A 14,879-nucleotide genomic window follows, 5' to 3' on the forward strand; every position below is an offset into this window, starting at 1 on the left:
GTGGTGAATCCTGACTGGCCAGGCTGGGACGTCGTGGACCATGATTGGGTCAAGTCCGTCATCTCCGCCTCGCGCCCGCCCTCGGGTGGAGCTGCACCTCCTTAAAAGCTCCCCCTGCCATCATGGCGGCGCGCGACCGTCCTTCTATGTTTGGATGTCTGGCAGCGTGCTGCCACGGCACTGCTCAGGCATTACTGTCTCTTGTGGGCTTGGCCCTTGCTGCTCCGGCAGTACCTCGTTTGCAGGCTGTGTTCCTGCCTTGCTGCTCCGGCAGTACCCCCGTCAACAGGCCGTGTTCCTGTCCCAGGTGAGCTCCTCAAGTCTCCTTTGGACTCACCTGGTTATTGAAAGCACACGTGCGTGGGCACCTCTGTGCTACCCTCGTGCCATATTCTCGTGACTTCCACTGGCACACGTGCGTGGGTACCTCTGTGCTTCCCCGTGCAACAGGTACACCGAGCCGTGAGATCTGTGCCATACAACCCTCACGGGTTCGGGCAGATCGGTGTACATAGATCGTCTGTGACATTCCAGACGATCGCTAGCAGCAACCCGCTCACTCTTCACCCACCATAGCGGCGGTCCCTTACACCGCACAGTGGACCTTGACCGGCGGAAGCAGTCCATTTCCCATCTTGGCACGCTTCCCCGGGTCCCCCTCGTAACAGTTGCCCATTTACTTAAATGATCACTATGTAATGCTATATTATTACTACCGTGGCAAGTAGGAGCCGCTATCTGTAGTTTCACACAGGAATGACAGGTGATAAGCAAAATTTTCATAAATTGGGGTAACTTTCTTCTGACAATCACTTGTCTTTTTAAGACAAACCCCTTTAAAAGTGATCGTCAGCACAGACTAAAGCGGGCTTTACACGCTACGACATCGCTAATGCGAAGTCGTTGGGGTCACGGAATTGGTGACGCACATCCAGCTGCATTAGCGATGCCGTTGCGTGTGACACCTATGAGCGATTTCGCATCGTGGCAAAAACGTGCAAAATTGCTCATCGGTGACATGGGGGTCCATTCTCAAATATCGTTACTGCAGCAGTAACGAAGTTGTTCCTCGTTCCTGTGGCAGCACACTTCGCTCCATGTGACACCGCAGGAACGAGGAACCTCACCTTACCTGCCTCCCGGCCGCTATGCGGAAGGAAGGAGGTCGGCGGGATGTTACGTCCCGCTCATCTCCACCCCTCCGCTTCTATTGGGCGGCGGTTCAGTGACGCAGCTGTGACGTCGCTGTGACGCTAAACGAACCGCCCCCTTAGAAAGGAGGCGGTTCGCCGGTCACAACGACGTCGCCGGGCAGGTAAGTACGTGTGACGGGTCTGGGCGATGTTGTGCGGCACAGGCAGCGATTTGCCCGTGTCGCACAACAGATGGGGGCGGGTACCCACGCTAGCGATATCGGTACCGATATCGCAGCGTGTAAAGCGGCCTTAACTCTTCAAACCAAGTACAGCCGCTCAGTGCATTATGGCGGGTCTAAACATTTAAAGGGAATCTGTCACAAGGTTTTTGCTACCCAATCTGAGAGCAGCATAATGTAGAGACAGAGACCCTGATTTCAGCGATGTGTCACTTACTGAGCTGCTTGATGTCATTTTTTTTAAAATTATTTTTAAAGTGAAAACCTTCAACATAACATAATACAGTTCTTAAGACGAATCAGACCAATTTGCGTTACAATACATACATCATTAACAAGATGCCAAACGGGAAATATATATTTGTATCTTGCGGAATAACGTTCCTTCATATATCTCCTCCCGGGTTCCTGATAAGTGTAGGTTCCACCACGCTTTTTCTTTAATACAGATTCACATTAAAACAGATAACAAAGGTGACTCACAAATACATGTAAAACAAGAAACATAGAGAGGCCTGGCTAGAGAAGAAAGAGAAGTTGTTAGGCAATCAGAGTGTGAGAAGAATAGAAAAGTAGGAAGAAAGATGGGAGGGAAAGAGAGGGAGGGAAAAGGGGGGGGTAGGGAGGGGAATTCAGCTAAGCGTTGCGGACTGCAGTTCCATCGGCAGTCACATCGCCCCCCACCAGGACACTATATTCCTCTGAATATTGGAAGTCCAACCATTCCCGCCAAGTGGACCAGAATTTCTCATATGTATCATGCAGCGAAGAGCTTAAATCCTCCATGTACATGAGGTCATTGACCTTATTGATCCATTGGACCAACGTGGGAGGGGTCGTGCTCCTCCATCTTTCAGGTATGCATACTCTCGCAGCCATAATAAGGAATTTCCTCAAAGAATTCTTGTAGGTTTTTTCAGGGACCCCGCAGTGATGCAATAGGGCAGCAGCAGGTCCCAGCTCCTCATCATTGCTAGTAACCCGGCGAATGGTGTCGGACACTCCCTTCCAGAAGGGCCAGATCGCCTCACACCCCCAAAACACATGTAAAATGTTACCCTCTGCTGTGCCACATCTGCAACATGTGGGGTCTACCGTTGGAAACATGACATGTAACCTGGAGGGTACTCTGTACCATCTGGATAACAGTTTATAGCTATCCTCCTGGAACCTGGAGCTGATGGAAGATGTGTGTGCCAATCTGAAGATCCGTTCCCACTGTATTGGTGTCAGCTGGATACCCAAATCACGTTCCCATTGTGAAGCAAACGGGGGAAGTTGTTGGTCAGGGGACGAAGACAAAAATTAATAAACCACTGAAAGCGAATGTCGTTTTGTGCCTGAACCCATACACAATTTTTCAAACTGTGTCTTAGGACGTTGAAAGTGGGTCCTAGCTGGGAAACTACTGAAAAAATACGTCAGTTGTAAGCATCTCCATAGGCCCAGTGGGATGGGATCCTGTCTAACCCCCAAACCCTCCACCTGCGGCCAGGTGTCCCGAATCCCAAAGTGCTTTCAATCTTGCAGGGACCTCAGAGAGTACCCACGGTAATTTGTTGAGGGGTATTGGGGAAAAGGACTGCTCTATCTGTATCCACGCCTTCTGAGACCCGTTCCTGCACCAGTCAATCATTCTAGTAAGATGCCCAGCTAAGTGATATCTTCTTATATCTGGCAACCCAATCCCCCCACCCCCCTTGATCCTGTGTAAAATAACTTTTTATGCGTGCCAATTTACCTCCCCAAATGAACGAAGACTGAATGGATTCCAGAGACTTGAAGAATCCCGACGGTATTTTGACTGGGAGTGCCTGTAACAGGTAAAGAATTCTGGGTAGGACATTCATTTTATATATCTGGCATCTGCCAAACCAGGAGAATAATAATTTCCCCCAACTGTCACAGTCTTTCCTGATACTAGATAACAGAGATGGGAAGTTCTGTGAGTAAAGTAGACCCAAGTCACTGGTCAGACGTACCCCCAGGTAATTTAGGGATTGGGCTGCCCATCGAAAACTAAACGATGTTTTCAACTCTTCCACTTCTTTAAAAGTAAGATTTATGTTGAGAGCCTCAGATTTTGTGAAATTTATCTTAAAGTTTGATAGGCTGGAGAATTTCTGAAACTCCCTCATTAAGTTTGGGAGCGAAATCCTTGGTGCCGAAACGAAAAACAGAAGATCATCCGCATATGCAGCTACTTTATGCGTTGCCTGGCCAACCCCAATCCCTGTAATATCAGAATTGGCTTGTACTTGTCTGAGGAAGGGTTCTAGCGTCAGGATAAAGATTAACGGAGACAACGGGTATCCTTGCCGGGTGCCGTTAGATATTTTAAATGGGTCGGACAGAATCCCATTTACCCAGACTCTTGCCGAGGGTACCGAGTATAAAGACATGATCCAATTCATCATGCCGCGTCCCAACCCAAGACAACCGAGCGTGGCTTCCATAAAGGTCCAGTCTACTGTGTCGAAAGCCTTTTCGGCATCTGTTGACAGAAGCATAGACGGTAGACCCCCCATTTTAGCTTTATGTATCAGATTAATGGCCTTAACAGTATTATCCCGTGCCTCACGGCCCGCCATGAAGCCCGCCTGGTCTGGATGAATTATTGAAGAAAGAAAAGGAGCCAACCTGTTCGCTAAGATCTTGGCAAATAATTTTGTGTCCACATTCAGCAGGGATATCGGGCGATAACTGGCGCATTGTGTTGGATCTTTCCCTGTTTTTGGTAATACCGTAATATGTGCTCTTAACGAATCTGCATTGGGGGTTGAGCCCTCCGAGGCCCTGGAATTAAATGCTGACATGAGGTGTGGGGATATTATCTCTGTAAATTTTTTATAGTAAATCAGGGGAAGGCCATCCGGCCCTGGAGCTTTTCCCGATTTTGATGACGTAATTGCGTCCACCAGTTCTTGCTTCGAGATTGGAGTTTCCAACACAGCTATGTCAGAATCTTCCAACCTCGGCATTTTTGCTTCTCAGAGGTACTCTGAAATTTTTCTTTCAAAACATGATTTTGACTTCGCAGGGTCATTTGTCTCTAGATTATATAAGGACGCATAGAATTTTTGGAATGCCTCCGCTATTTCTACCGAAGAGTGTAATATTGAACCCTGGGGATGTGATGGGGATATTTTTGATATAAAGGTTGTCGCCTGTTGTTGTCTGAGTGCTCTCGCTAAAGTCCTGCTGCACTTGTTCCCGTATTCATAGAAGTGTCTACGGCATCTATTAAGGACCCCCTTTGCCTTGTTGCTTGATGTCATTTTGATTACCGTATTTTTCGCTTTATAAGACGCACTTTTGTTCCCCCAAATTTTGGGGGAAAGTAGGGGGTGCGTCTTATAAGCCAAATATAAGGGTGTATATATATATATATATATATATATATATATATATATATATATACACATACTGCAGGGTCCAGGGGAGGTGTGGGTAGCTCTGGAGCGCAGGTGAATGCTGCGGGCTGCAGCCTTTGATCTCCTGCTCCCGCTCATATAATATGCACAGCCGCTGTCCATCTCCGAGGTGCTGAAACCGCACCACAGTGACGGGCTGGGGGAGCGGTGCATATTATATGTCCCTGCGCCCCCCTGTGATAGCACATGCCCCCCCTGTGTTAGATATGGCCCTCATGCTGCTGCTCATTCTAAAATAAAAAAGCTTTACTTACCCCCTCCAGCGTTTCTCCACTATGATCAGGCACGCAGAGATGAAGTCACTCTGCTGTGCCGATCACATGACCGGCACCAGGAAGTGGAGGAACAGAAGCACAGAGGGAGACAGGAGGGAGATCAGCGCTGGAGGAGGTAAGGAAAGAGTGTTTTATTTTTCTATGGGCAGCAGCATGGGGGCGATATCTAACACAGGGGGACGTGTGCAATCCATAGGGGGCCATAAGCAGCACAGGGGAACGTATGCAATCCATAGGGGGCCATAGGCAGCAAAGGGGAATGTGTGCAATCCATAGGGGGGCATAGGCAGCACAGGGGAACATATGCAATCCATAGGGGGCCATAGGCAGCACAGGGGAATGTGTGCAATCCATAGGGGACCATAGGCAGCACAGGGAACGTGTGCAATCCATAGGGGGCCATAGGCAGCACAGGGGAACGTGTGTCATCACAAGGGGGCTATATTCAATATAAGGGGGCCATATCCAGATTAAGGGGGCTAATTTTAGGATGGGGGGCTATGAGGGACATATACCCTATATGATTTGTTCGACGGACATTATAAGATGGACCCCATTAAACATTAAAAAAAAATAATTCTCTTTTCCTTCACCAAATTTGGGGGTGCGTCTTATAATCAGGTGCGTCTTATAAAGCGAAAAATACGGTAAATCAATGTTTTCTCTGCTGCAGATCTATCAGTTATACAGAGCTCATGAATATGCTTGACTACCTAGCAGCACGCCAAGTAGTCCTCTACAGCTGATTAAACAGTGATTTTATCAAAACTACACTAAGGAGTCCAGTAAAGACATCACTGGAATCAGGATCTCTGCCCCTGTGTTATGCTGCTCTCAGATTAGGTGGCAAAAACCTGGTGACAGATTCCCTTTAAGTGCACCTTCTCACCTGCTAGTTTTCAATCTATCTCCACCTTTCTCTGGCAATGAAACCAAAGCTGTCAATCAAAGAAGACAGGAGGGTGGAGATAGAGGGAAAACACGCAGGTGGTAAGGTATATTTAAATGATTAGCCCCACTCTGATGCACAAGAGCTTGTACTTGGTCTGAACAGTTATTCTGTACTGACAGAATCCCTTTAAAATGTCTGACCACACCAAGATGCACTGTACTTGGTTTGGACAATCATGACAGAATCCCTTTAAATAACACTGTTCTAAGGGTTTCCTCAGATAAGCGTGTTTTCTGTCTGTTTATGCAATAGAACGCACATGGACCAATTGAAGCCAATATGCTAGTGCACGTGGCTCTTTTTTCCACATGGATTGATAGACCATTTGGCAAAAAAAATTAAAACAATTAACACATACACTATTCTGGTGGATAATATGGACCAGATTGGTACATGAAAATGCCGATTCGGCACCAGTCAATAATGTGAATAAGTGCATAAAAAGTAATTTGACTGACCCGATTGTTCATACAACCATCTGAACTCAACCTACTCCTTATTTTACCAATACTTGTATACATTTGCAAATCTTCATCAATACTGTATTAAAAACACCTATTAGGCCTCAGCACTGGCACATTCACATATTAAACAGACAGCCATTCATTCGAATGACTGCCACATGATGCTACATATACGACGAGACTCCAAAATAGACAACCTGGACTCACTTTCAAAACAATTTAAAATGACGAGCCCTTCAATGACAGTCCCTACCAAAACACTGATTTCTCTGAAGAAAACATGGACACAATTCTATAAACGTTTCCCCACCTTACTTTTGGGGCCCAAGGCAGGCCCTTAGGAAAGCACACCCTCTCCATGTGATTCCTTAGGGCAGACAAAGGTTGAGACATGAAATCCCTTTCTTGTACATCAGACTCCGTGTCTATCATGTTTTCTGACTCCTCATTCTCTTCCTCTTCTACTCCAGTAGATTCTTCGCTCTTGAACGGATCTTTTTCATTATAAAGATCCAAGCTGTCCTGTATAAAACCAATGATGGTGCACGTATTAGTAATGGAAAGGCTTAACAACCTCTAGTCAGCCCACTGAGCATGTGAACAAAATAACTATGGTATCGGTGTTACACTTAGTTTGACTTCTATAGTCGGTAAACCTAAAACAAGAAGAGGTGTAAACTAACTGAAGTCATACCCTCCGGCTGCGTCGCCCGCGTTTCTGTTGTTCTCCTAGTTCAATGCCATAAGATGGTGGAGCTGTGGCCTTCATGTTCTTCATTACTTGGATACAGTCTTCAGATAGTGGCAGAAGACCCAATTCAGCTCTCTTCCGTTCCTTATCCGTCTGAAGTTCTGAGAATCCTCCTAGTGTGAACTAGGACAACAGTTACATTAGCAGCATACATTAAAAGTGTATAACATGCCAGGCACTATAAGTGATCAGAGGAACCTACCAGTAGCACTTTCCAAAGCAGCAAAAGGACTTTTTTCATAGGAAAATGAGGAGTGTGTCCACTGCAGAACTTGGTTACCATTGTGAAAAGGAGATGAGAAAATGGTTCTTCTCCATTTGATGGAAGAGCTTGGATTAAAAGAAAAAATGTCCCATTACAACAATTGTAATAAGTAATCAATTATGAGATTGAAATACTGTAGGAAACCTATAAATGGAGGAACCTGTAATTAAAGGATAATTAAAAGTAAAAAATTAAAATCAGTTTAAAATGTATGGAATATTGGTTTCAGAGCCTCACATTGTCAGGCGCTGATCCTGCATCATTGACGTGACTTCAGTACTCACCAAGTTCTGTGCGGAAGGTTTCCCTCTGTGTAAGCCACTCAGTGTCATCTTCTGGTGACGCCTGTCTTATGTTCTCCACCAGTAGATACATAACGCTCAAGAACACCCTAAATGAATCATGTATAAAGCATATCAGTACAAAAACTGTCGTGCAAAGCACTATAGTACTACAAAATAAAATATAATAAATAGGATGAGTAAATCCACTGGAAAAGCAGACATAGGACACTGGACTACCGGATTCTTAGAGGCTGATGTAAATGAAAACTAAAGAAATGCCCACATTACCCAGTGTCTGGAAATATCTCTAGGAAGGTCCTGATCAGTCACCTATGATGCGTAACTTGAAGTGAAATTTCCAAGAATTCTCCAATGCTTTTTAACATGGCTTAGAGTGGTCGAACACAGTGGGAACACTATTTGGATATAACCACTGCATCCCAAGCAATGTGCCATCATCAAAGCCGTCTCAGTCTTGACAACTTGAGCAAATGTTCTCCTTTAAAATGTGACCTCTTATCTACCATGTCTTTTGAACACTTGCACTGCCTTCACATCAACACCAAGGCTATGTGCGCACACTGCGTTTTTTTGACGCTGCGTTTTTGGCCGCTAAAAACGCACAAAAACGCACCTGCGTCGAAAAAACGCGGCAAAAAACGCACGCGTTTTGCCACGATTTGGTGCGTTTTTTTGCTGCGTTTTTGCTCACTGCGTCCTTATGCGTTTTTTATCAGTGAACAAAAAAAAAAAAGGTCTGATGTCATTTCCTTCTTCAATGTGTTCTTCATTCTCCACTAGTGTATGCAGAAGAGCAGACAGCTGCAGAACTACAAGGCTCAGCATACTCCATCCAATAGTGTATGCAGGAGAGCAGACAGCAGCTGCAGAACTACAAGGCTCAGCATGCTCCATCCAGGACTGTATGCTTGAGGGAGAGTCAGGGGGAGCAGACCTACAAGGCTCAGCATCCTCCTTCCAGGACTGTATGCAGGATTTCTTTGCCCCCCCCAAACAAAAAAAATGACGTGGGCTTCGCCATATTTTTGTATGCTAGCCGGGTACAGCAGGCAGGTACGGGCTGCCCCCAACCCCCAGCTGCCTATTTGTACCCGGCTGGGAACCAAATATATAGGGAAGCCCTTTTTTTTTTTTAAATTATTTCATGAATTTCATGAAATAATTTAAAGAAGGGAATTTTGTTTACTTACCGTAAATTCCTTTTCTTCTAGCTCCTATTGGGAGACCCAGACAATTGGGTGTATAGCTTCTGCCTCCGGAGGCCACACAAAGTATTACACTTTAAAAAGTGTAACCCCTCCCCTCTGCCTATACACCCTCCCGTGCATCACGGGCCCATCAGTTTTGGTGCCAAAGCAGGAAGGAGGAAACTTATAAATTGGTCTAAGGTAAACTCAATCCGAAGGATGTTCGGAGAACTAAACCATGAACCAAAGAACAATTCAACATGAACAACATGTGTACACAAAAGAACAACAGCCCGAAGGGGACAGGAGCGGGTGCTGGGTCTCCCAATAGGAGCTAGAAGAAAAGGAATTTACGGTAAGTAAACAAAATTCCCTTCTTCTTTGTCGCTCCATTGGGAGACCCAGACAATTGGGACATCCAAAAGCAGTCCCTGGGTGGGTAATCTTTTCTTATACCTCGATAAAAAGAGCCGTAAAACGGCCCCTTCCTACAGGTGGGCAACCGCCGCCTGAAGGACTCGCCTACCTAGGCTGGCATCTGCCGAAGCATAGGTATGCACCTGATAGTGTTTCGTGAAAGTGTGCAGACTCGACCAGGTAGCCGCCTGACACACCTGCTGAGCCGTAGCCTGGTGCCGCAATGCCCAGGACGCACCCACGGCTCTGGTAGAATGGGCTTTCAGCCCTGAAGGGACCGGAAGCCCAGAAGAACGGTAGGCTTCAAGAATCGGTTCCTTGATCCACCAAGCCAAGGTTGACTTGGAAGCCTGCGACCCTTTACGCTGGCCAGCGACAAGGACAAAGAGCGCATCAGAACGGCGCAGGGGCACCGTACGAGAAATGTAGAGTCTGAGTGCTCTCACGAGATCTAACAAGTGCAAATCCTTTTCACATTGGTGAACTGGATTAGGACAAAAAGAAGGTAAGGAGATATCCTGATTGAGATGAAAAGGGGATACCACCTTAGGGAGAAATTCCGGGACCGGACGCAGAACCACCTTATCCTGGTGAAACACCAGGAAGGGGGCTTTGCATGACAGCGCTGCTAGCTCAGACACTCTCCGAAGTGATGTGACTGCCACTAGGAAGACCACCTTCTGCGAAAGGCGTGAAAGAGAAACATCCCTCATCGGCTCGAAAGGTGATTTCTGAAGAGCCGTTAGCACCCTGTTAAGATCCCAGGGTTCTAGCGGACGCTTGTAAGGAGGGACTATGTGGCAAACCCCCTGCAGGAACGTGCGTACCTGCGGAAGCCTGGCTAGACGCTTTTGAAAAAACACGGAAAGCGCCGATACTTGTCCCTTGAGAGAGCCGAGAGACAAACCCTTGTCCATTCCGGATTGAAGGAAGGACAGAAAAGTGGGCAAGGCAAACGGCCAGGGAGTAAAACCCTGATCAGAGCACCAGGATAAGAAGATCCTCCACGTCCTGTGGTAGATCTTGGCGGACGTTGGTTTCCTGGCCTGTCTCATAGTGGCAATGACCTCTTGAGATAACCCTGAAGACGCTAGGATCCAGGACTCAATGGCCACACAGTCAGGTTGAGGGCCGCAGAATTCAGATGGAAAAATGGCCCTTGAGACAGCAAGTCTGGTCGATCTGGTAGTGCCCACGGTTGACCCACCGTGAGATGCCACAGATCCGGGTACCACGACCTCCTCGGCCAGTCTGGGGCGATGAGGATGGCGCGGCGGCAGTCGGACCTGATCTTGCGTAACACTCTGAGCAGCAGTGCCAGAGGAGGAAATACATAAGGCAGTCGAAACTGCGACCAATCCTGAACTAATGCGTCTGCCGCCAGAGCTCTGTGATCTTGAGACCGTGCCATGAATGCCGGGACCTTGTTGTTGTGCCGGGACGCCATTAGGTCGACGTCCGGCGTTCCCCAGCGGCAACAGATCTCTTGAAACACGTCCGGGTGAAGAGACCATTCCCCTGCGTCCATGCCCTGGCGACTGAGAAAGTCTGCTTCCCAGTTTTCTACGCCCGGGATGTGAACTGCGGAGATGGTGGAGGCTGTGGCTTCCACCCACAGCAGAATCCGCCGAACTTCTTGGAAGGCTTGACGACTGCGTGTGCCGCCTTGGTGGTTGATGTACGCCACCGCCGTGGCGTTGTCCGACTGAATTCGGATCTGCCTGCCTTCCAGCCACGGCTGGAACGCCTTTAGGGCTAGATACACTGCCCTTATCTCCAGAACATTGATCTGAAGGGAGGACTCTGGCTGAGTCCAGGTGCCCTGAGCCCTGTGGTGGAGGAAGACCGCTCCCCACCCTGACAGACTCGCGTCCGTCGTGACCACAGCCCAGGATGGGGGCAGGAAGGATTTTCCTTTCGACAGAGAAGTGGGAAGAAGCCACCACTGAAGAGAGGCTTTGGCTGCCCGAGAAAGGGAGACGTTCCTGTTGAGGGACGTCGACCTCCTGTCCCATTTGCGGAGAATGTCCCATTGGAGTGGACGCAGATGAAACTGCGCAAATGGAACTGCCTCCATTGCTGCCACCATCTTCCCTAGGAAGTGCATGAGGCGCCTCAAGGGGTGTGACTGGGCTCGAAGGAGAGATTGCACCCCTGTCTGTAGTGAACGCCGTTTGTCCAGCGGGAGCTTCACTATCGCTGAGAGAGTATGAAACTCCATCCCGAGGTAAGTTAGCGATTGGGTCGGTGTCAATTTTGACTTTGGGAAATTGATGATCCACCCGAACCTCTGGAGAGTCTCCAGAGCAGTGTTCAGGCTGTGTTGGCATGCCACCCGGGAGGGTGCCCTGACTAGAAGATCGTCTAAGTAAGGGATCACCGAGTGTCCCTGAGAGTGTAGGACTGCCACCACTGTTGCCATGACCTTGGTGAAGACCCGTGAGGCTGTCGCCAGGCCGAAAGGCAGTGCCACGAACTGAAGGTGTTCGTCTCCGATGGCGAAACGCAGGAAGCGCTGATGCTCTGGTGCAATCGGCACGTGGAGATAAGCATCCCTGATGTCGATTGATGCTAGGAAGTCTCCTTGGGACATCGAGGCGATGACGGAGCGGAGAGATTCCATCCGGAACCGTCTGGTTTTCACGTGTCTGTTGAGCAGTTTGAGGTCCAGAACGGGACGGAATGATCCGTCCTTTTTTGACACCACAAACAAGTTGGAGTAAAAACCGCGACCACATTCTTGAAGGGGAACAGGGATCACCACTCCTTCTGCCTTCAGAGTGCTCACCGCCTGAAAAAGAGCATCGGCTCGCTCGGGGGGCGGATATGTTCTGAAGAAACGAGTCGGAGGACGAGAGCTGAGCTCTATCCTGTAACCGTGAGACAGAATGTCTCTCACCCATCGGTCTTGGACATGTGGCAACCAGGCGTCGCAAAAGCGGGAGAGCCTGCCACCGACCGAGGATGCGGTTTGGGGAGGCCGAAAGTCATGAGGAGGCCGCCTTGGGGGTGGTTCCTCCGGCGGTCTTTTTAGGACGTGACTTAGACCGCCATGAATCAGAGTTCCTCTGGCCCTTCTGTGGCCTGTTGGACGTGGAGAATTGAGACCTGGCTGAGGGCCGAAAGGACCGAAACCTCGGTTGTATCTTCCGTTGCTGAGGTCTGTTTGGTTTGGACTGGGGTAAGGACGAGTCCTTTCCCTTGGATTGTTTAATGATTTCATCCAATTGCTCGCCAAACAGACGGTCGCCAGAAAATGGCAAACCGGTTAAGAACTTCTTGGAAGCAGAGTCTGCCTTCCATTCGCGTAGCCACATGGCCCTGCGGACTGCCACTGAATTGGCGGATGCTACCGCTGTACGGCTCGCAGAGTCCAGGACGGCGTTCATGGCGTAGGACGAAAAAGCCGACGCCTGAGAGGTTAAAGACACAACCTGCGGAGTAGAGGCACGTGTGACTGCATTAATCTCAGACAGACAAGCTGAGATAGCTTGGAGTGCCCATACGGCTGCGAATGCCGGAGCAAAAGACGCGCCTATGGCTTCATAGATGGATTTCATCAGGAGCTCTATTTGCCTGTCAGTGGCATCCTTGAGCGATGAACCATCTGCCACTGCTACTATGGATCTAGCCGCCAGGATCCACCTTGGGACACTGAGCCCAACCCTTAACTACGTCAGTGGGGAAGGGGTAACGTGTGTCATTAAGGCGCTTAGTAAAGCGCTTGTCCGGAAAAGCTCGGAGTTTCTGGACTGTATCTCTGAAGTTGGAGTGATCGAAAAACGCACTCCGTGTACGTTTGGGAAACCTAAATTGGAATTTCTCCTGCTGAGAAGCTGACTCCTCAATCGGAGGAGTTGGAGGAGAAAGTTCTAGCACCTGGTTGATGGACGCTATAAGGTCATTTACTATGGCGTCCCCTTCAGGTGTATCAAGATTGAGAGCAGCGTCAGGATCAGAGCCCTGATCTGCCACATCCGCTTCATCCTCCAGAGAGTCCTCATGCTGAGACCCTGAGCAGTGTGATGAAGTCGAGGGAAGCTCCCAGCGAGCCCGCTTAGCCGGTCTGGGACTGCGGTCCGTGTCGGAGTCCTCACCGTGGGACCTAGGAGTCACCCCAGGAGCACTTTGCTGCGCCGACCGAGGGGGGCCTGGGGGTAATGATTCAACAGTGCCCGGGGCCTGTGTTACCGGTCTGGACTGCAAAGCTTCAAGTATCTTAGCAGACCATCTATCCATAGACTGAGCCATGGATTGAGAAAGTGACTCAGAAAGTTTCTCAGCCAACACTGCAAACTCTGTCCCTGCCACCTGGACAGTGGTAGCCGGTGGTTCTACCTGGGCCGAGGGTCCCACCAGTGGCTGAGGCTCCGGCTGAGTGAGTGTCACAGGGGCCGTAGCATTGCACACAATGAGGGTAGGTGGAACCTGCAGGTAACATAGCCGCACAAGAGGTACAGGTTGCAAAATAAGCCTGTGCCTTGGCACCCTTGCTTTTTGCGGACGACATGCTGTTGTCTCCTCTTAGAGCAATCAGTGAGGGTATATAGCCAAAAGCAAATATTGCGGCCGAACAGAGTAAATGTATACAATATAAGGATATATATATACACTTCGGCACCCAGGGGGGCCAGCATCTAGTAACTGGTGCGGCTTACCGACCGCCCTCAGCGGTTGTGTGTCCACCAGATTCCCTGCCTGGGCCTCCCAGAGCTGTGGGAGCTCGGTCTGAAGTTCTCCACCGGCAGAAGTGCTGATAGCAATGGCTGCCAGCGTTCTGAGAGGAGGAGGGAGCCGTGGGCGTGCCTCAGAAAGTGCGGGAATCTGGTGCCCCACAGTGCTCAGTGAGGGGGGAGGAGGATACCTAAGTATGCTCCAGCCCTCACCGCTGACGTCCAGTCTAGCGTCCCGCCCTTACCCGACTGGCAGGCCCGGGGGCGGGAGTATGCGGTACTAGGCCGCAAAAGCCGGGGACTAAATTTAGTAACGTGGCCGGCAAACAAGCGCGGTCGGCGCGGTAGTCCCGGCGACACAAAACACCCAGCAGCTGCTGCAGCGTCCGTTACACAGGCGCTCTATGCGCCGTCCCCAAGGGGACACAGAGTACCTCAGAGGAGCAGGGCCTGTCCCTGATGATACCCGGTCTCCTGTCCGTCAGATTCCCCCAGGGGCTGCGGAGGGAGCCCGGTCCCAGTGCATGGTGACCGGTTAGGATCTCACTTCACCCAGAGCCCCTAAGGGATGGGGAAGGATAACGGCATGTGGCTCCAGCCTTTGTACCCGCAATGGGTACCTCAACCTTAACAGCACCGCCGACCAGAGTGGGGTGAGAAGGGAGCATGCCGGGAGCCCTGTTAGGGGCCCTCTTTTCTTCCATCCGATAAAGTCAGCAGCTGCTGCTGACTAAAATGTGGAGCTTGCGTGAATGTGTCTGCCTCCTTCAACACAAAGCAA

The 14,879-nt window shown here is 49.4% G+C and overlaps 1 protein-coding gene across 3 annotated transcripts in view; it reads right to left on the reverse strand.

Annotated features, from left to right (window-relative positions):
• Window positions 1-14,879, reverse strand: part of STRIP2 (striatin interacting protein 2) — a 204,737-nt gene that overhangs the window by 122,010 nt on the left and 67,848 nt on the right. For all 3 annotated transcript variants that reach the window (XM_075345363.1, XM_075345362.1, XM_075345361.1), the window contains exons 7-10: window positions 7,801-7,907; window positions 7,454-7,581; window positions 7,195-7,374; window positions 6,811-7,022 (exon numbers count right to left, since the gene is read on the reverse strand). In XM_075345363.1, coding sequence (XP_075201478.1) covers window positions 6,811-7,022; window positions 7,195-7,374; window positions 7,454-7,581; window positions 7,801-7,907 — 627 coding nt within the window. The remainder of the gene's footprint in view (window positions 1-6,810; window positions 7,023-7,194; window positions 7,375-7,453; window positions 7,582-7,800; window positions 7,908-14,879) is intronic.

This window comes from Anomaloglossus baeobatrachus, chromosome 4 (genome assembly GCF_048569485.1).
Source record: "Anomaloglossus baeobatrachus isolate aAnoBae1 chromosome 4, aAnoBae1.hap1, whole genome shotgun sequence".
NCBI classification, from domain to species: domain Eukaryota; kingdom Metazoa; phylum Chordata; class Amphibia; order Anura; family Aromobatidae; genus Anomaloglossus; species Anomaloglossus baeobatrachus.